General features: G+C 38.8%; 1 protein-coding gene across 1 annotated transcript in view; it reads left to right on the top strand.

The window, feature by feature from the left end:
* The window catches only part of LOC101023047, a 138377-nt gene that overhangs the window by 50429 nt on the left and 65614 nt on the right, over positions 1-22334 (top strand). Inside the window, 2 exon segments of the mRNA XM_021942323.2 lie at positions 16014-16117; positions 18044-18220. Coding sequence (XP_021798015.1) covers positions 16014-16117; positions 18044-18220 — 281 coding nt within the window.

Below are 22334 nucleotides of genomic sequence, written 5' to 3' on the forward strand. Positions count from 1 at the left end.
TTGCATCTGTTGAACCAGCCTTGTATCCCAGGGATGAAGCTGACTTGATCGTGGTGGATAAGTTTTTGATTTGCTTCAGGATTCAGTTTACCAGTATTTTATTGAGGATTTTCGTGTCAATGTTCATCAGGGACATTGGCCTGAAATTTTTTTGTGTGTGTGTCTCTGCCAAGTTTTGGTATCAGGATGATGCTGGCTTCATAAAATGAGTTAGGGAGGATTCCTTCTTTTTCTATTGATTGGAATAGTTTCAGAAGGAATGGTACCAGCTCTTCTTTGCACCTCTGGTAGAATTCAGCTGTGAATCCATCTTCTCCTGATTTTTTTTTTTTTTTTTGGCTGGTAGGCTATTAATTACTGCCTCAATATCAGAACTTGTTATTGGTCTATTCAAGGATTTGACTTCTTCCTGTTTTAGTTTTGGGAGGGTGTATGTGTCCAGGAATTTATCCATTTCTTGTAGATTTTCTAGTTTATTTGTGTAGGGGTGTTTATAGTATTCTCGGATGGTAGTTTGTATTTATGTGGGATCAGTGGTGATCTCCCCTTTATCTTTTTTTATTGTGTCTATTTGATTCTTCTCTCTTTTCTTCTTTATTAGTCTGGCTAGCGATCTATCTATTTTGTTGATCTTTTCAAAAAACCAGCTCTTGGATTCACTGGTTTTTTTGAAGTGTTTTTCATGTCTCTATCTCCTTCAGCTCTGCTGTAATCTTAGTTATTTCTTGCCTTCTGCTAGCTTTTGAATGTGTTTGGTCTTGCTTCTCTAGTTCTTTTAATTGTGATGTTAGACTGTTGAGTTTAGATCTTTCCTGCTTTCTTCTGTGGGCATTTAATGCTATAAATTTCCTTCTAAATACTGTTTTAGCTGTGTCCCAGAGATTATGTTATGTTGTGTCTTTGTTCTCATTGGTTTCAAAGAACTTAACTTATTTCTGCCTTGATTTCATTTTTTACCCAATAGTCATTCAGGAGCAGGTTGTTCAGTTTCTATGTATTGTGTGGTTTTGAGTGAGTTTCTTAATCCTGAGTTCTAATTTGATTGCTCTGTGGTCTGAGAGACTGATTGTTATGATTTCCATTCTTTTGCATTTGCTGGGAATGTTTTACTTCCAATTATGTGGTCAGTTTTAGAATTAGTGTGATGTGGTGCTGAGAAGAATGTATAGTCTGTTGATTTGGGGTGGAGAGTTCTGTTGATGTCTATTAGGTCTGCTTGTTCTAGAGCTGAGTTCAAATCCTGAATATCCTTGTTAAGTTTGTGTCTCATTGATCTGTCTAATATTGACAGTGGGGTGTTAAAGTCTCCCACTGTTATTGTGTGGGAGTCTAAGTCTCTTTGTAGGTCTCTAAGAACTTGTTTTATGAATCTGGGTGCTCCAGTATTGAGTGCATGTATATTTAGGATAGTTTTCTCTTCTTGTTGCATTGATCCCTTTACCATTATGTAATGCCCTTTTTGTCTTTTTTGATCTTTGTTGGTTTAAAGTTGTTTTATCAGAGGCTAGGATTGCAACCCCTGCTTTTCTTTTTGCTTTCCATTTGCTTGGTAAATATTTCTCCATGCTATTATTTTGAGTCTGTGTGTGTCTTTGCACATGAGATGGGTCTCCTGAATACAGCACACTGATGGGTCCTGACTCTTTATCTAGTTTGCCAGTCTGAGTCTTTTAATTGGGGCATTTAGCCCATTTACATTTAAGTTAATATTGTTATGTGTGAATTTGATTCTGTCATTATGATGCTAGCTGCTTATTTTGACCATTAGTTGATGCAGTTTTTTCATAGTGTCGATGGTCTTTAGAATGTGGTATGTTTTTGCAGTGACTTGTACCAGTTTTTCCTTTCCATTTTTAGTGCTTCCTTCAGGAGCTCTGGTAAAGCAGACCTGGTGGTAACAAAATCTCTCTGCATATGCTTGTCCGTAAAGGATTTTATTTCTCCTTCACTTACGAAGCTCAGTTTGGCTGGATATAAAATTCTGGGTTGAAAATTCTTTTCTTTAAAAATGTTGTATATTGGTCCCCACTCTCTTCTGGCTCATAGGATTTCTGCAGAGAGATCTGCTGTTAGTCTGATAGACTTCTGTTTGTGGGTAACCCAACCTTTCTCGGTGGCTGCCCTTAACATTTTTTCCTTCATGTCAGCCTTGGTGAATCTGACAATTATGTGTCTTGGGGTTGATCTTCTTGAGGAGTATCTTTGTGATGTTCTCTGTATTTCCTGAATTTGAATGTTGGCTTGTCTTTCTAGGTTGGGGAAGTTCTCCTGCATAATATCCTGAAGAGTGTTTTCCAACTTGGTTCCATTCTCCCTGTCACTTTCAGGTACACCAATCAAAAGTAGGTTTGGTCTTTTCACACAGTCCCATATTCCTTGGAGGCTTTGTTCATTCTTTTTTTGCTAATCTTGTCTTCATACTTTATTTCATTAAGTTGATCTTCAATCTCTGATATCCTTTCTTCTGCTTGATCGATTTGGCTGTTGATACTTGTGTATGCTTCACGAAGTTCTTGTGCTGTTTTTCAGCTCCATCAGGTCATTTATGTTCTTCTCTAAACTGGTTATTCTTAGCTTTTTTGCATTGGGTTAGAACATGCCCCTTTAGCTTGGAGGAGTTTGTTATTACCCACATTCTGGAGCCTACTTCTGTCAAATTGTCAGACTCATTCTCTGTCCAGTTTTGTTCCCTTGCTGGTGAGGAGTTGTGATCCTATGGAGGGGAAGAGGCATTCTGGTTTTTGGAATTTTCAGTCTTTTTTGCGATCATTTTTCCTCATCTTTGTGGAGTTTTCTACCTTTGGTCTTTGATGTTGGTGACTTTCAGATGGCGTTTCTGTGTGGATGTCCTTTTTGTTGATGTTGATGCTATTCCTTTATGTTTGTTAGTTTTCCTTCTAACAGTTAGGCCCCTCAGCTGCAGGTCTGTTGGAGTTTCCTGGAAGTCCACTCCACACCCTGTTTGCCTGGGTATCACCAGCAGAGACTGGAGAACAGCAAATATTGCTGCCTGTTCCTTCCTCTGGAAGCTTCATCCCAGAGGTGTGCCCACCAGATGCCAGCTGGAGCTCTCCTGTATGAGGTGTCTGTCGACCCCTCCTGGGAGGTGTCTCTCAGTCAGGAGGCACAAGGGTCAGGGACCCACTTGAGGAGGCAGTTTGTCCCTTAGCAGAGCTTGAGCACTGTGCAGGGAGATCCGCTGCTATCTTCAGAGCCAGCAGGCAGGAAAGTTTAAGTCTGCTGAAGCTGTGCCCATAGCTGCCCCTTCCCCCATGTGCTCTGTCCCAGGGAGATGGGAGTTTTATCTATAAGCCCCTGACTGGGGTTGCTGCCCTTCTTTCAGAGATGCTCTGCCCAGAGAGGAGTAATGTAGAGAGGCAGTCTGGCCACAGCAGCCTAGCTGAGCTGCGGTGGGCTCTGCCCAGTTCAAACTTGCTGGAAACTTTGTTTACACTGTCAGGGGAAAACTGCCTACTCTCAAGCCTCAGTAATAACATGACAGATGCCTCTCCCCCCACCAAGCTGGAGCATCTCAGGTTGACATCAGACTGCTGCGCTGGCCACAAGAATTTCCCCAGTGGATTGTAGCTTGCTGGACTCTGTGGAGCTGAGATCTGCTGAGCTAGACCACTTGGCTCCCTGGCTTCAGCCCCCTTTCCAGGGGAGTGAACTGTTCTGCCTCACTGGCTTTCCAGGTGCCACTGGGGTATGAAAAATAACTCCTGAAGCTAGCTCAGTGTCTGCCCAAACAGCCACCCAGTTTTGTGCTTGAAACCCAGGGCCCTCGTGGCATAGGCACCAGAGGAAATCTCCTGGTCTTCAGGTTGTGAAGATCATGGGAAATGTGTAATTTCTGGGCAAGAGTGCATCTTTTCTCATGGCATGGTCCCTCACAGCTTCCCTTGGCTAGGGCAGGGAGTTCCCCGACCCCTTACACTTTCCGGGTTAGGCAACACCCCACCGTGCTTCTGCTCCCCTCCATGGGCTGCACCCACTGTCTAACCAGTCTCAGTGAGATGAGCTGGGTACCTCAGTTGGAAATGCAGAAATCACCCACCTTCTGCGTTGATCTCGCTGGGAGCTGCAGACGGGAGCTGTTCCTATTCGGCCGTCTTCCCAGCCACCTGATAATTGCATTTTTCAATGTTGAGGTTTTAAAATATTTCACAAATTACTTGATACTGCTCCTTTCAAAGGGTGGAAGCTGATTCCTCTCCCCATGAGCGTGAGCCGAATTTAGTGACTGTCTTCTAAAAAATAGAATATGGTGGAGATGACTGTGTGACTTTCAAGAGTAGGTCATAAAAGGTATTACAGATTCCTGCTGGCCCTGTCTCTCGGATCGCTCATTCTGGGGAAGCCAGCTGCCATGTCATAAGGACATTCAAGCAGCCCTGTGGAGAGGCTGACATTGCAAGGAATAGAAGCCATTTGCCAACAGCCCTTTGAGTGAGTCATCTTGCAGGAGGATCCTCCAGCTCCAGACAAGCCTTTAGATATCTACAGCCCCAACCAACCTCTTGATTGCAACCTTATGAAGAGCCACTCAGATAAGTTGCTCCTAGATTCTTGACCTGCAGAAATTCCAAGAAATAAATGTTTGTTTTAATGCTGGGAAGTTTGGGAGTAATATTTTACACAACATTAGGTCGCTAACTACAGCAGTTCATAAACTGTTCTGTAAGGTAATTGCTTACAATATTTTGCTACTCTGGACATTAGGAGGGGCTCCACCTTCCTTTCACACTAAGTTATGACCAGGAATGGAAAGAGCAATATCACTCTAATCTCTAATTGTAATCCTCATTTTTTTTTTTTCTCATGTTGCTGTTTCACTTCTACATTCTGCAGTGGGAAGTCCTGAATATTCAGTGTTAATATTGATGCCTATTTAATGATGGATGCATTTTTAAAAATATTCATTGTAGAAGGCATTGCAAGCATTAGAAAAAATATTTCTAATATAAAAGTAATTACACGCTTTAATGATAAAAACATTCAATGAATTAGTAATGGAGGGGAGTTTCTTCTACATGGCGACGAGCATTTATGAAAAACCCACAGCTAATGTAATCAGTGGTTAAAGACTGAAAGCTTTCTGTGTCGGAACTCAGCAAACAATGTCCTGAAATATGGTGCTTTGACATGCTGAACTAAAGAAGCAGTCTCAAGGTCTCTCTGACCCCTACCCCTCTAATATTCTGTCTCTCCCAAAGCAGAGAATGAGGCTATTCTCTGAAGTTTCCTTTTCTACCTAAAAACTGGACCCCAGAGAGGAACACAATTGCCTTCAATTCCTTCCCTGAAATTTCATCAATCAGAGAAGATTAAAACTGATATCACAGAGGAAGACACTGAAAATTTAACACCATTACAGCCCAGATGAAATTTGAACTTTGTCCCAACTATTAATAGTATTTGTTCTCTGGTCCTATCTCATTCAGTTTCCAAAAAGAATCATTCATAAGATAATATCTGCCTCCAGGTCATTCATTTCCTCCCCAAAATCATTTACTGCTACAACCCCACCTAATCTTCCGCTATGGAGCATTTGTACCCCACTGGTTATTGGGTAGCATGCACATTAGAATAAATTTGGTTTTTTTTCTCCTATTAATCTGCATTTCTTCAGTTCATTTTCAGTGAACCTTCAGAGGGTGAAGGGGGAAGCTTTCCTTCTTTGCCCCTATACCCCTAAATAAAAAGCAAGATGAGGATGTCTGTTTTTGCCACTTCTATTCAACATTTTACTGGAAGTTCTAGGTAGAACAGGCAAGAAACAGAAATAAAAGACATCCAAATAAAAAAAGAAGTAAAACTATATTTATAGATGACATGATATAATATATAGAAGATCCTAAAGGATCCACACAAAAATATTAGACCTAATACATAAAGTCATAAAGATTGTGGGATACAAGATAAACACAGAAAAATTATTTGTATTTTTATGAAGTAGCAATGAACAATCCAAAAGTTAATTTAGGAGAACTATTTATAATAGCATCAAAATCTTAGCAATAAATTCAAGAAATGCAAGTCTTTGTATACTCAAAGCTATTAAACATTTTTGAAAGGAAGAAGACCTAAATAGATGGAGAGATAGTCCATGATTGTAAACTGGAAATCTTAAATTTCCCAAAGTAATCTACAGATTCATTGCAATCGCTATCACTTTTTTTCCCCGAGATGGAGTCTCACTCTGTCACCCAGGCTGGAGTGCAGTGGCGTGATCTCCACTCACTACAACTTCTTCTTCCCGGGTTCAAGCAATTCTCTTGCATCAGCCTCCCAAGTAGCTGGTACTACAGGCATGCACCACCACCACACCTGGACAATTTTTTTTTTTTTTTTGTATTTTTAGTAGAGACAGGATTTCAACATGTTGGCCAGGCTGGTCTCGAACTCCTGACCTCAGGTGATCCACCCACCTTGGCCTCTGGAAGTGCTGGGATTACAGGTGTGAGCCACAAGACCTGGCCTGAAATTGCTATCAAAATCATAACACCCTTTTCTGCAGAAATGGAGAAGCTAATCATAAATTTCACATGGAATTTCAAGGTTCCTTGAATAGCCAAAACAATATTGAAGAATAACAAAGTTGACAGACATATATTTCCTCGTCTTAACAAGGAAGCAAGATAGCCCACCCACATGTAGGCAGTCTTGGCAACCTTAGGCTCCCCTTTGGTTACGGCCCCTTACCAGTGACAGGGAACATAACAGGAGGGCTCTCTGGGAGGGTGCCATCCCTTTAGGGATGCCAACCTAAAGGAAAGAAGATGAGAAAAAATATGGAGCATTTGTTTGGGCCAAGGTTGAGGGCGACAGCTCAGGACACATTTCACACTTCAAGGTTGCCTTTGGAGGGTGCTCCGGAGAGCAAAAGAGGGCTCACTACAGAAGTTGTTCTTCAGGAATTCTTGTAGGTTTACAGAAATAACATTGGTTAGTAAGTGGTTGAACTATAGGGTGTATGACTATGACATTTTATGGCTACTTGGTGTCAGTCTAGAGCCTGAATAGCAAGTGGCCTCAAGAGGTAATTACTTATCTCAAGGGGGAGTGAGATGTGACTACTGTTACATTTGATTTTATTAATTTATTATACTTTAAGTTCTAGGGTACATGTGCGCAATGTGCAGGTTTGTTACATAGGTATACATGTGCTGTGTTGGTTTGCTGCACCCATTAACTCGCCATTTACATTAGGTATTTCTCCTAATGCTATCCCTCCCCCTCCCCCCCACCCCACTGTGTCCGGAATTGGTTCCTTCTGATGGGTTCTTGGGCTCGCTGACTTCAAGCATGAAGCCACAGACCCTCGTGGTGAGTGTTACAGTTCTTAAAGATGGTGTGTCCAGAGTTTGTTCTTTCCAATGTTCAGATGTATCTGGAGTTTCTTCCTTCTGGTGGATTTGTGGTCTTGCTGACTTCAGGAATGAAGCCACAGATCTTCGCAGTGAGTGTTACAGCTCTTAAAGGTAGTGCCTCCAGAGTTGTTTCTTCCTTCTGGTGGGTTCATGGTCTTGCTGACTTCAGGAATGAAGCCGCAGACCCTCGTGGTGAGTGTTACAGCTCATAAAATAGTGCAGACCCAAAGTGTGAGTAGCGGCAAGATTTATTGTGAAGCACAAAAGAACAAAGCTTCCACAGTGTGGAAGGGGCCTGAGTGGGTTGCCACTGCTGGCTGGGGTGGCCAGCTTTTATTCCCTTATTTGGCCTTGCCCACATCCTGCTGATTGGTCCATTTTACAGAGCACTGATTGGTCCATTTTGCTGATTGGTTCCTTTTACAGAGTGGTGATTGGTGCATTTACAATCCTTTAGCTAGACACAGAGTGTTGATTGGTGCATTTACAATCTTTAGCTAGACACAAAAGTTCTCCAAGTCCTCACCTGACCCAGAAGCCCAGCTGGCTTCACCTCTCACCATGACAGACCCCAGTGTGTGATATTCTCTGCCCTGTGTCCAAGTGTTCTCATTATTCAGTTCCCACCTATGAGTGAGAACGTGTGGTGTTTGGTCTTCTGTCCTTGTGATAATTTGCTCAGAATAATGGTTTCCAGCCTCATCCATGTCCCTGCAAAGGACATGAACACATCCTTTTTCATGGCTGCATAGTATTCTGTGGTGTATATGTGCCACATTTTCTTAATCCAGTGTATCTTTGATGGACATTTGGATTGGTTCCAAGTCTTTGCTATTGTGAACAGTGCTGCAATAAACATACGTGTTCATGTGTCTTTATAGTAGTATGATTTATGATCCTTTGGGTATATACTCAGCAATGGGATGGCTGGGTCAAATGGTATTTCTAGTTCTAGATCCTTGAGGAATTGCCACACCATCTTCCAGAATGGCTGAACTAATTTACACTCCCACCAACAATGTAAAAGCATTCCTATTTCTCCACATCCTCTCCAGCATCTGTTGTTTCCTGACTTTTTAATGATGGCTATTCTAACTGGTGTGAGATCGTATCTCATTGTGGTTTTGATTTGCATTTCTCTGATGACCAGTGATGATGAGCATTTTTTCATGTGTCTGTTTGCTGCATAAATGTCTTCTTTTGAGAAGTGTCTGTTCATATCCTTTGCCCACTTTTTGATGGGGTTGTTTGTTTTTTTTCTTGTAAATTTGTTTTAGTTGTTTGTAGATTCTAGATATTAGCACTTTGTCCGATGGGTAGATTGCAAAACTTTTCTCCCATTCTGTAGGTTGCCTGTTTACTCTGATGGTAGTTTCTTTTGCTGTGCAGAAGCTCTTTAGTTTAATTACATCCCATTTGTCTATTTTGGCTTTTGTTGCCATTGCTTTTGGTGTTTTAGTCATGAAGTCCTTGCTCATGCCTATGTCCTGAATGATATTGCCTAGGTTTTCTCTTGGGGTTTTTATGGTTTTAGGTCTAACATTTAAGTCTTTAATCTATCTTGAATTAATTTTTGTATAAGGTGTAAGGAAGGGATCCAATTTCAGCTTTCTACATATGGCTAGCCAGTTTTCCCAGCACCATTTATTAAATAGGGAATCCTTTCCCCATTGCTTGTTTTTGTCAGATTTGTCAAAGATCGGATGGTTGTAGATGTGTGGTGTTATTTCTGAGGCCTCTGTTCTGTTCCATTGGCCTGTATCTCTGTTTTGGTACCAGTACCATGCTGTTTTGGTTACTGTAGTCTTGTAGTATAGTTTGAAGTCAGGTAATGTGATGCCTCCAGCTTTGTTCTTTTGGCTTAGGATTGTCTTGGCAATGCAGGCTCTTTTTTGGTTCCATATGAACTTGAAAGTAGTTTTTTCCAATTCTGTGAAGAAAGTCATTGGTAGCTTGATGGGGATGGCATTAAATCTATAAATTACCTTGGGCAGTATGACCATTTTCATGATATTGATTCTTCCTATCCATGAGCATGGAATGTTCTTCCATTTGTTTGTGTCCACTCTTATTTCCTTGAGCAGTGGTTTGTAGTTCTCCTTGAAGAGGTCCTTCACATCCCTTGTAAGTGGTATTCCTAGGTATTTTATTATCTTTGTAGCAATTGTGAATGGAAGTTCACTCATGATTTGGCTCTCTGTTTGTCTGCTATTGGTGTACAGGAATGCTTGTGATTTTTGCACATTGATTTTGTATCCTAAGACTTTTCTGAAGTTGCTTATCAGCTTAAGGAGATTTGGGGCTGAGACGATGGGGTTTTCTAAATATACAGTCATGTCATATGCAAACAGGGACAATTTGACTTCCTGTTTTCCTAATTGAATACCCTTTATTTATTTTTCCTCCCTGATTGTCCTGATCAGAACTTCCAGCACTATGTTGAATAGGAGTGGTGAGAGGGGGCATCTTTGTCTTGTTACATTTTAAATGCCTCTCTGGGCCTGACAATTTAAAGGGACTAGTATTCCTCAGATGAAAAGTTATTTCCTTTCTTGAGGCCTAAGTTGGCATACACAGCTCCTTCTTTCAAAGTCAATTACTAGGTTAAAAAGGATGTTAAGTCTCTTTATAAATATTGCCACATCTCTTTCCAGAAGTTATACCAGTTTTCACTGTCATCAGTGGTGCATGAGTCTTAGACTCACTACACTCTTGCCTTTAAAGTAGAAGTAATAACAAATACATAAACTTGTATATGTATATAGGTTTTTTTTCCATAAAGCATAAGTAGTTAATGGAGCTGTATACTCTACCCACTTTTGTTTGTGAAACACTTTTCTATTTACTTGGCATCCCCTTTCACTGTCAGTGGTGCCCTGATGACAGTCAGTTATACAGTCACCATATCTCTAATACATACTTTTTAAATTTCCAGTTCCAGTTTCAACTTAAGTGAAGTGACAATTTAAAGAGAATTATTTCATAGGGGATATAGCTTCTTAAATCTTCTTTGTGCTTTCAAGACAAACTTTTCTAAATTTAAAAAATTACTGCTTCAGTAAATAATTTGTATGGTGTATTGAAGAGTGTAATACCTCTTCTCCCTTTGCTTTGACTTAAAAATAAATGTTATTGTGCCGGTTGTTCTCTAATTCCCTTTGAATAGATAAAAATATAGCTAATTTCAATACCTGCCACCTGTGTAGATTTTCTTTGGTCTCCTTACCTATATCTCCTTTGTACCTAATGGAATTCCAGTTCCTCTCTGAGATCATCGCTAATAGTTAATCTATATAGTTTTAGGCCCTATTTCTAGTGAATATCTGGTGGTGATTAGCTGCTATTCTTGTCTCTGTCTGGTTCTCTGTACTTGGTTTTAATTAAGAATCTGAAAAAAGGTTTATTAGTGTATAACACTAACTGTACAAGGTCCACTTTTTCTACTGCCCAGCTCTTACCACATCTTGACTATACTTCTCTGAAATCAAACCCCTCTATTTTCTGAGCAGAGTTTGAAAGATCTCCTTTGTTTTAGATTGGAAATGAATGTGCTCTAAATTGGGGGTTGTCTGGTTCAGCCCCCTTCACTGAGAACTTCAATCCCCATATACAGAAAGAAACCTTGGGGAAAGGTGATGTCAGGGGAGAAGAGGATTCTGGATGTTTTAGAAATACATGTACATATTAATAGTAGGGGAGTGGCTGCTGATTTTTCTCTGGGATGTATACTGTAACTCTCTGACTTACGTATATAGTATGAAGTGTAACACCTTTAATGAGCTGCAGCAAATCGGGGCTATTTGTATCAAATTGCTGAATTTCTCAATTCAGAATCTCGCAAGAGATCTAACATTACTTTCAAGTGTTGTACTGCATGTGGTTGCAACAGGGAGTGTTTAATCTTCTGTTTTACTCTAGAAGCTGTAAAACAAGTTTTAAACATTTTCCCCCACCGCTACAAACATAATCATCTCATGTTAAAAGCAGTCTACTAGCAACCCAAAGCTGTCAACTGCATTTGGTAATTTAAACCTTTACTCTTCCGTGGCTACTCTTTGCCTACTACAAAAGGCTCTGGGAGAGAAGTTGCATGTCTAAAATCAGCTTCCTTTATTCCCTCCTGGGTTGGGAGATAGGCATGAATGGATTTGAAGTAGAGTAGAAACACTTTGGCAGGTAAGTGGAGGCCAGATTTGAGGCATATGGAGGAAGATTAGAAAAGGAAAGACCAGTCAGTAGGGTTTTGTAATATGTCAAGCAAAAGGTGATGAGGGCTTGGAGTACTTCAGTGGGAGTACTGATGGAGAAGAAAGAAAAATTTGAAGAATTTCAAGCAAGCAAAATTGGCAGGGCTTGATGATATATTGGAAAAGGAATGTTAAGGGAAAAGGATTACTCTAAGGTTTCTGCTTTGGGTAATTGAGTTATTCATTGAGTCACTAACTGAATTAAGAAATGTAGAAGGATTTAGTAGGATTAGATTTGGAAGCTAGGAATGTGTGGAAAATTATGAGTTTTAGTTTGTGCATACTGAGTTTTGAGTGTTCATGAAACATCCAGTTGTTTACATTCAACAGTATATAAACCTGATGTTGAGGGAGAGATGAGTGGTGGAGATATAGGTTTGGGATTTCTCAATTTATAGATTATTAAAGCAGATTTCCCAGGGAGCGAGAAGCAGAGTGAGAACGGTAGTCATTTAAAGATAGAAGCCTAGGGACACCTTTGAGTGAAGAGCATGTAGGGGCCAAGGGAAAACTTCCCCTTTCCCCTGTGAAGATTCACTAAAAATCACTGATAAAATGCAGATTAATAACGGAAGAAGCATACAAGTATTTTGTATTTAAAAGCATGCAAGTATTAATAGAATAAAAAGCATACAAGTTTTACATAACACAAGAGCCTTCAGAATGAAGACCCACAGATACAGGGGAAGTTCTCCATTTAAAATATATATATTTAACAAAATATGAACAGCCATGTAGAAATAGGATCGGACAAAAAAGGTATAAACTAGTACTAATAGACTGAGTGGGGAAACCTAGCAAGGCCTGTCTTTCTAGATTCTTCTTGGCCTCACTGTGCTACATTCCTTCCTTCTGGGTGTGGGACAGGACCCTCTCTGGTTAGGGGTCTTATGACTTATAGTCAAGGCAGGTCAGATCATTTCTTCATGGCCAGTTTTTCCATAGAAAGGGAGGAAGAATGTTAGAAAAATATTTTTAGGTTTCATGACTGGCTTTGGGGAGATGGGGCTCTGGTTTCTATGACCTGCCTTTGAAAAGAGAGAGTCTAGTTTCTGTGGCTAGCCTCCAGGGAGAATGAGGGGCCAGGTGAAAGTCAGAAAAAGCTTTTGCTTCTGAGACCGCTTCTGAAGGACTTCATTTTGGGATGTTGTTTTTTGGGACCCTACAATAGAACAAAGAATGAAGTGGGAGACCAAGAAGGAAGCTAGTGAGGTGGGAGATGGTGGAGTTTCAAATGGCATCCACAGGTTCAAACATAGTAAAGAGGCAAAGTGCAATAAGGATTGAAATACTTCTGTTGGATTTGACCAATTCAAGTTTATTTTGGTGAATGTGACTAGATCCAATGGATGTTAGTATTAGCTGGGAACTTTAAGATAATGTAGCCTTAACCCTTATTTTTAAAGATCAGAACATTTTAGATATAAGAACTTTGATAATTTTTATCTAGGTTATAACTAAAAATATTCCTTGCACAACATAGGTGTTCAATAAATGATGGTTGAATGAGTGATTGAACTCTTTATTGGCAGAGCCAGAACTAGAAATCATACATCCAGATTCATGTTGTAGAGAAAGCTTTTTCTCTACTGTTTTAGGTTTGAATGGTTGGGACCCTGAGAAATAACTGACAATAGACATGTATCAGGAGAAAATACAAGATTTATTTACATGTGCACACCATAGGTAAGGTGGAAGTACTTAGTAATGAGTAACTTACTGAATAGTAGAGGTAAAGGTTTATATGCCAACTTCACAACAAAAAAGGGAGTGTGTTTAGGGCTTCCATGGGAAAGTATGGAACGTTCTATTGGACTTCCAGTAATGTGGGAGCCAGTGGCACCTGTATTTTCAGGAAGGGGATGAATACAGCTGTAGTTCCTGGAGTATCTGCCTAATGCTTCTTTCTGTTGCTGCTGATTGCTCAGATGTTTTCAGCTTAATTTTAATACCTCTTAGTGGCCCGTCACGCTACCAAAAATAGAGTGGGCTTCTTCAAGGAGATGGGCACACCGGGTTATCGGGGTGAACGCATCAATCTGCTCATCTGCCAACTGAACTAGACCTAGGTGCCAAACTGTAGTAAATTTTTATCAATGAAGTGGAAGCATGTGTTTTTGTTTTTTTGGGGGGGAATTTTTATTGAGTATCTTCAGGGAAGATTATTTCCCGTGTTATTTTCAAAAACTGGAAAGGAAGGGTCAAAAGAAAAGACAGTACCTGGCCGGGCATGATGGCTCATGCCTGTAATCCCACCACTTTGGTAGACTGAGACGGGCAGATCACCTGAGGTCGGGAGTCCGAGACCAGCCTGACCAACATGGAGAAACCCTGTCTCTACGAAAAATACAAAAATTAGCCAGGCATGGTGACACATGCCTGTAATCCCAACTACTCGGGAGGCTGAGGCAGGAGAATCGCTTGAACCTGGAAGGCGGAGGTTGTGGTGAGCCAAGATTGTGCCATTGCACTCCAGCCTGGGCAACAAGAGCAAAACTCCATCTCAAAAAAAGAAAATAAAATACAGTAGCTTATGTTCATGGCAAGCACCTCTCCTCATAGTCTAGTTCCAAGGAAAAAATTCCAGCGTTTCCTCAAGGCTACAGAAACCAAAACAGCATGGTACTGATAGGAAAACAGATATGTAAACCAATGGAACAGAACAGAGGCCTCAGAAATAATACATCTACAGCCATCTGATCTTTGACAAACCTCACAAAAACAAGCAATTGGGAGAGGATTCCCTATTTAATAAATGGTGCTGGGAAAACTGGCTAGCCATATGTAGAAAGCTGAAACTGGATCCCTTCATTACCCCTTGTACAAAAATTAACTCAAGATGGATTAAAGACTTAAATGTAAGACCTAAAACCATAAAAACCCTAGAAGAAAACCTAGGCAATACCATTCAGGACATAGGCGTGGACAGAGACTTCATGACTAAAACACCAAAAGCAAGGGCAACAAAAGAAAAAACTGACAAATGGGATCTAATTAAGCTAAAGAGCTTCTGCACAGCAAAAGAAACTATCATCAGAGTAAACAGGCAACCTACAGAATGGGAGAAAATTTTTGCAATCTACCTATCTGACAAAGGTCTAATATCCATAATCTACAAAAAACTTAAACAAATTTACAAGAAAAAAACAACCCCATCAAAAAATGGGCAAAGGATATGAAAAGATGCTTCTCAAAAGAAGACATTTATGCAGCCAACAAACATGAAAAAATGCTCATCATCACTGGTCATCAGAGAAATGCAAATCAAAACCACAATGAGATACCACCTCCAGCCAGTTAGAAGGGCGATCATTAAAAAGTCAGGAAACAACAGATGCTGGAGAGGATGTGGAGAAATAGAAACACTTTTACACTGTGGGTAGGAATATAAATTAGTTCAGCCATTGTGGAAGACAATGTGGTGATTCCTCAAGGATCTAGAACTAGAAATACCATTTGACACAGCAATCCCATTACTGGGTATATACCCAAAGGATTATAAATCGTTCTACCGTAAGGACACATGCACACATATGTTTATTGCAGCACTGTTCACAATAGCAAAGTCTTGGAACCAACACAGATGTCTATCAATGATAGACTGGATAAGGAAAATGTGGCATATATACACCATGGAATACTATGCAGCCACAAAAAAGGATGAGTTCATGTCCTTTGCAGGGACATGGATGAAACTGGAAAACATCATTCTCAGCAAAGTAACACAAGAAGAGGAAACCAAACACCGCATGTTCTCACGCATAAGTGGGAGCTGAACAATGAGAACACATGGACACAGGGAGGGGAACATCACACACCAAGGCCTGCCAGGGGTTGGGGGCCTGGGGGAGGGATAGCATTAAGAGAAATACCTAATGTGAATGATGAGTTGATGGGTGTAGCAAACAAACATGGCACGTGTATACCTATGTAACAAACCTGCACGTTGTGCACATGTACCCCAGAACTTAAAGTATAATAAAAAAAGTTTAACTTTGTTATGAAATCATTTTATAAATATTATATAATGTACATTACATGTTATATATGTGATATATTTTATATATTAGTATATTGCATATGTATATAGATATAGCTGTGTATATACATACATACTCAAATATATATGACACAGACTAGGAAATGAAATAGGTCATGGATCAAGGAATCACCAGTTTTTAAAATCATTTTATTCACATAGATATAGATGAGAAAAGTGCATACATTATACTATGACTTTTCACAAGTTGAACATACTATGGAGAAGCATTTTACCTTTGACTGAAAACATTTAATAGAGAAATGTAAAATATTAAGAGATTTCAGTATATATTGAATAAAAAAAGTTTTAAAAGCAAAAATTGCTTTCTAATACTTAAAATATGTTTTCCAGGTGTCTTTGATGTTATTTTCAACGAAAGAAATATATGCATTTTCCAAAGTCATGAGATAAGGCATCTTTCTCTTGCTCTTGACAATGGCATTGTCACTGGAATGGTGTGTAATACATTTTCTTTTTGCCATATATCAATAGTATTATGTTTGTATATATTTTTGTATAATATACATTTATAAGATTACCATTTCCTTTTGGCTTGTACTAGTGCTTTTTTCATTCTGTTTTGTTTCATTAGTTTTTGAGATTGTGATGCATAAATGGTTCTAAATTTCAGCAATTGGAATTTAGACAAGAAAAAGTAGACCAATTCTCTAATAACATTCAAAATTTTAATGAGCTTTCAAAAGGAGACTGACTTTTCAATGGCCGTTTTGGGGACCATATTGTTGGGGAAAAAACAATAATTTTATATAATTATACCTTGTATTGCTTAGTTTAGATTTGAAAAGTAGCATTTAATATAATGCATACATGTTATTTATTTTTTAAAATAATACAATATAGAATAACTTTAATGTACTGTCTTAAGTCCTTAATATGTATTACAATATTTCATTCTTCAATCTACTAGATGAGAGAATCCATTATTATTTGTATTTAACAGAAGAGGAACATGAAAAATAGAAGGATTAAGTGAGTGCACAGAGTCACAAGCTAGTAAGTGTGAAAGCAGGAATTTAGTGTAGGCAATCTGGCACTAACACTCATGCTACAGCTTCCTCATATAACGCTATACAATAATTGTTTTTTTTTTTTTTTTGGAGACAAGATCTTGCTCTGTTAACCAGGCTGGAGGGCAGTTGGCATGATCAGAACTCACTGCCGTCTCGAATTCCTGGGCTGAAGCATTCTTCCTGCCTCAGCCTCCCCAAATACTGGCATTACAGGCTGATTTCAACTCATGGAATGTTGTTTAACTTAAGGGAAAAGAATGTTTATAGAAAAAAACCCACCTTGTGTAATTTGTATGCCTGAAATTCTGACTAGTGATCAATCAGTCAGACTTTTCCATGAAATCTTTTCTTCTCTGCTCTGGACTTGCTAAGGTACCTACACTATAGTTCACGGCACATTCTGATCAGCATGGAACCTGGTCATAGTAAATGCTTAAGAAATACGAATGTGGATATGGAATCTACTCCATTGAATTAAGAGTTGAAGAAATATCTCATTACTGTATTTTTCTAAAATCAAATTAAGGCTACCTTAAAGCCCTTATTCTACTAGGTTGCACTAGGTTGGTGGGATATTTCATTTTAGTTACTATGGGACTCATCTTGTTTCACAGAAGATTTCACCTGGTATGGTGGGCCTCAGAATATCTGGTGACAGCTGTCATAGCTTTGAACCACACTGGTTACTGAGATGTACTTATCCAGTGTCAGATGGTTTCTTGCAGATCAATAGCTCTGCTGCCTCCCTGCCATGCTTGGGCAATGGAATTTTGCTGAGGTTGATAGATTTAGTGTTTTGGATCTAACCATTTAAGAAGCACCAATGACTTTTCTTCTTCAGGCCCTACTGCCTCCCTGGGGAACTAGAGGGAGATGGGGAGGGACTTAAAACACTGTCTTGAACAATAGTCATGTCTCAGTGTTGAATAACTTTCTCAATTTGTTTTGTTTTTGAAAGCAAAATTTAGGAATGAGATAAAATTTCTATCAATTTCAGTTTTTAGTCCCAAATGCTCCTAAATTGGGAGGACACAAATGAGAAAATGAAAAAAAAAAAGATAAGATACGTATTAGCATGTTATTAAATTATCCTGCCAATGAAGTTATTGTTCCAACATTTCCAGCATTCTTCCTATGGATTCTGAGAAATCAAGAGAAGGAAGTCCTTGGAGCAAGTCATTGGAAATAACTCTGGGGAATAAAATCTATTGAATTTCAAAATCATGAGATTTTATAAATAGTACAAAGTTTCCATGAAATGAAGTAGACACCTGTATATGTATATAATGTGATTACATTAAAAAACTTTTTCTCTTGCTAATTTAGAGGGTTTTTTGTTTTTCCTTTTAGGTTAGTGGTGAAGCCACTACTGAGCTTCGGGTGCTTTATCAGCCTAATCGCTGTGCACTTCTTGAGTCGGCACTGGTTCCTGGTCACACAGTTGTTTTTGATCGTCATGGCAAAATAGCTGATGCATCACCAGCAGGCTATGCAAACCTTTCAAAAGAATTTGTGATTTTTGTCAAGGTAAAATGGGGAAAGTTATTAAAGTTTATATTGCTAAATCCCAACTTTCTTTTGCTCTATTGAGGAAAAATCTTAAATTGAGTCATAATGCAGTAATCAAATCACTTCCCACTAGGTGGCATTGGTGCCTATTTCCATTCTGTTTGCCAGACTTTGAAAGGCAATAGGGATGACAGCTTTAGTAGCAATGACACTCCGAGGGGATTAATATCCTCTAATTGAAGTTGGAGATTAAACTACGAATGTGGGAATTCTTAATAAAAAGTTAAAGAACCTTGCATTTGGAAGTCAAACAAATGTGTATATTGAACTTTTCTAACAATTAGAATTTATACCCTTTGAGTGTTGCATACATTTGATCTTTTCATAATACTTATTTTTTTCTTTATGTGTTTGTGAATCTATCTTAAAATGATATATAAATATAATAGCATTTATGAGGTTTCTTATTTTGTTCCAGCATTTACTGAGAATTTCACCACACCATGAGACTAAATAAACATCAAAAAACACTAACAGATACTATCTGTATTTTAAAGGCAAAGGAAAAGATTTTCAGTGAAAATAATTATCTTAACTAGTATAGCATAGTTATTAAATCAGTATTCGGCTAAAGTCTACTTAGATTTAAAACCTCAAAGATTTTATAGGTTCATTTCTAGACCATTGCAATAATGCGAATTTCTCAATAAAGCTAGTCACACAAATTCCTGAGTTTTCCATTGCCTATAAAAGTTATATTTACTACACTGTAGTCTATTAAGTGTACAACAGAGTTATGTCTAAAAAATGTACATACCTTAATTTTAAAATATTTTAGTGCCAAAAAATGCTAACGATTATGTGAGCTTTCAGCAAGTTGTAATCTTTTTGCTGTTGTGGGGGTCTTGCCTCGATGTTGACAGCTGCTCATGAATCAGGGTGGTGGTTGCTGCAGGTTGGGGTGGCTGTGGCAGTTTCTTAAAATAAGACAACAATGAAGTTTGCCACATTGATTGACTCATTCTTTCAAGAAAGATTTCTCTATAGCGTGCAATGTTGTTTGATAGCATTTTATCCATAGTAGAACTTTTCAAAGTTGGTATCGATTCTCTCAAACTGCTGCTGCTTTATCAACTGAGTTTATTAATAGTCTGAATTATTTGTTGTCATTTTAACAATGTTCACAGTGTCTTCATCAGGAGTTTATTCTGTCTCAACAAATTACATTCTTTGCTCATCCATAAGAAGTAACCCTTCATCTGTTCAAGTTTTATCATGAGATTGCAGCAATTCAGTCACAACTTCAAACTCCACTTCTCATTCTAGTTCCCTTGCTATTTCTACGACATCTGCAGTTATTTCCTTCTCCGAAGTCTTGAACCACTCAAAATCATTCACGAGGTTTCAGATCAAATTCTTTCAAACTCCTGTTAATGTTGGTATTTTGACCTCCTATCCCCATGAATCGTAATTGTTCTTAATGGCATCTAGAATGGTGAATCTTTTCTAAAAGGTATTCAATGTACTTTGCCCAGAGCCATCAGTGAAATCACTCTGTATGGCAGCTATAGTATTAGGAAATGTATTTCTTAAATAAGAAGGCTTGAAAGTTGAAATTACTTCTTGTTTCATGGGCTACAGAATGGATATTGTGTTAGCAGGCATGAAAATAACATTAATCTCCTTGTACATGTCCATCAGAGCTCTTGGGTGACCAGGTACATTGTCAATGAATAGTTACATTTTGAATTGTTTTTTTCTGAGCAGTAGGTCTCAACAGTGGGCTGAAAATACTCAGTAAACAATGCTATAAATAGATATGTTGTCCTTCAGGCTTTATTTTTCCATTTCTAGAGCACAGGTAGAGTAGATTTAGTACAATTCCGAAGGGCCCTAGGGTTTTTGGAGTGGTAAATGAGCACTGGCTTCAACTGAAAGTCACCAAATGCATTAGCCCTTAACAAGAGAGTCAACTTATCTTTTGAAGCTTTGAAGCCAGGCAATGAATTCTCCTCTCTAGCTTTGAAAGTCATACATGGCATCTTCTAATAGAAGGTTGTTTTATTTTCACTGAAAATCTGTTGATAATCTCATCAACTATCTTAACTAGATCTTCTGGGTAACTTGCTACAGCTTCTCCATCAGTACTTGCCACCTTGTACTGTTATGTTGTGAAAATGGCTTCTTTCCTTAAACTTCATCAACCTCTGCTAGCTTCAGCCTTTTCTCCTGCAGCTTCCTAACCTCTCTCAGCCTTCGTAAAATTGAAGAGAGTTAGGTCCTTGCTCTTGGGGTTTGGCTTTGGCTAAGGGTATATTGTGGTTGGTTTTGGTCTTATTTCGAGGCCACTAAAACTTCCTCCATATCAGCAATAAGACTGTTTAGGTTTCTTATTATTCATGTATTCACTGGAGTGGCATTTCTGATCTGCTTCAAGAACTTTTCCTTTGCATTCACAACGTGGCTACCTTACACAAGAGGCCTAGCTTTAGATCTGTCTCAGCTTTTGACAGATCTTCCTTGCTAAGCTCAATCATTTCTAGCTTTTGATTTAAAGCAGGAGATATGTGACTCTTCCTTTCACTTAAACACTTAGAGGTCATTATAGGGTTATTGATTAGCCTAATTTCAATATTGTTGTGTCTGGGGGAATAGCGAGGCAAGGGAGAGAGATAGCGGAATGGCTGGTTAGTGGAGCCATTCAAAACACACACAGCATTTGTCGATTAAGTTCACTGTCTTATATGGGCATGGTTTATGCCCCCCAACATAATTACAATGGTTAACGTCAAAGATCACTGATCACCATAACAGATATAATAATAATGAAAAGCTTGAAATATTGTGATAATTACCAAAATGTGGCACAGAGACATGAAGTGAACACATGCTGTTGGAAAAATAGCGCTGATAGACTTGCCTGATGTAGGGTTCTCACAAACCTTCAGTTTCTTAAAAAAAAAAAAAAAAAGTATCTGTGAAGAGAATAAAGTGAAGCACAATTAAGTGAAGTGCAAGTAAAGAAGGTATGGCTGTACTTACTCTATAATAAACACTTTCTCACATTACTATTTCTCCCAAAACAACATAATTTTAACTCAGACATCTCATGTTATTTAGCTTAAGGTTAAACTTAAAGTTAATGGTTTCATAATACTCAAATGTAAGTATTACATGTATACACACACACGTATATGTCTTTTTGTTGTTGCACATTTAATCTCTCTCTTTTCTCACTTCTGCATATGATACTATAATGTATATTTTGACATATGCCTTTGACCACACCATTTATTATTTTCTTAGCCTAGAAAATTAAAAATTGAACTTAAGGGTTAGAATGTGAAACTTTCAAGGCTCTGGGAACATACTGCCAAATTTATTTCTTCAGATGTCCCAATTTTTACTCCTGTGAAAGTTAAGCCAACTATAAAGTTAGGGTAATACTATCCTCACTTTTGACATCAACCACAGAGTTTGGGGGACACTGAGACCACTATCAAGGCTTGATAATTTACCAGGAGAACTCACAGAACCCATTGAAAATTGTTATACTCAAAGTTACAGTGTATTATAGAGAAAGGATACAGATTAAAATTGGCTAAGCAAAGAGACACATAAGGCAGAGTCTAGGAAAAGCACCAAATATGGAAGGTGCACGGTTCTCTCCCCATGGAGTCAAGACGGAGGTACTTTCTCAGCACTGGTGTGTGACAGTATGCATGGAGTATTGCCAACCAAGGAAGCTTTCCGAGCCTTGGTATTCAGAGTCTTTAATGGGCTTCCATCCTGTAGGGAGTCCATGTGGCTGGTCTCAGTCTCCAGCCTCTGAGGAGGTCACTTGACACTTTCTGACTCAAAGCCCCCTAACCTAAGTCACATTATTAATATCTGGCTGGCCCAAGGTCTGCAGGCAAACAACGACACTCCTGTCAGGCATGACACTCCAAGGATAAAGAGATTACCACTCAGAAGCTGAGGCGAAGGTCAGACTTCTCTGGGTAAAGTTAAATTCTTAGTTCCCAACTACTTTCAGCAGTGTAGAAAAACATCCATCTCACTGCCCTCAGTGTCACTGAGTATGGTCCTTAAGGAGAAGAGCTTTGACAATTTTCTAGAGGAATAAACATCC

This window comes from Papio anubis, chromosome 8, assembly GCF_008728515.1.
Source record: "Papio anubis isolate 15944 chromosome 8, Panubis1.0, whole genome shotgun sequence".
Lineage (NCBI taxonomy): Eukaryota > Metazoa > Chordata > Mammalia > Primates > Cercopithecidae > Papio > Papio anubis.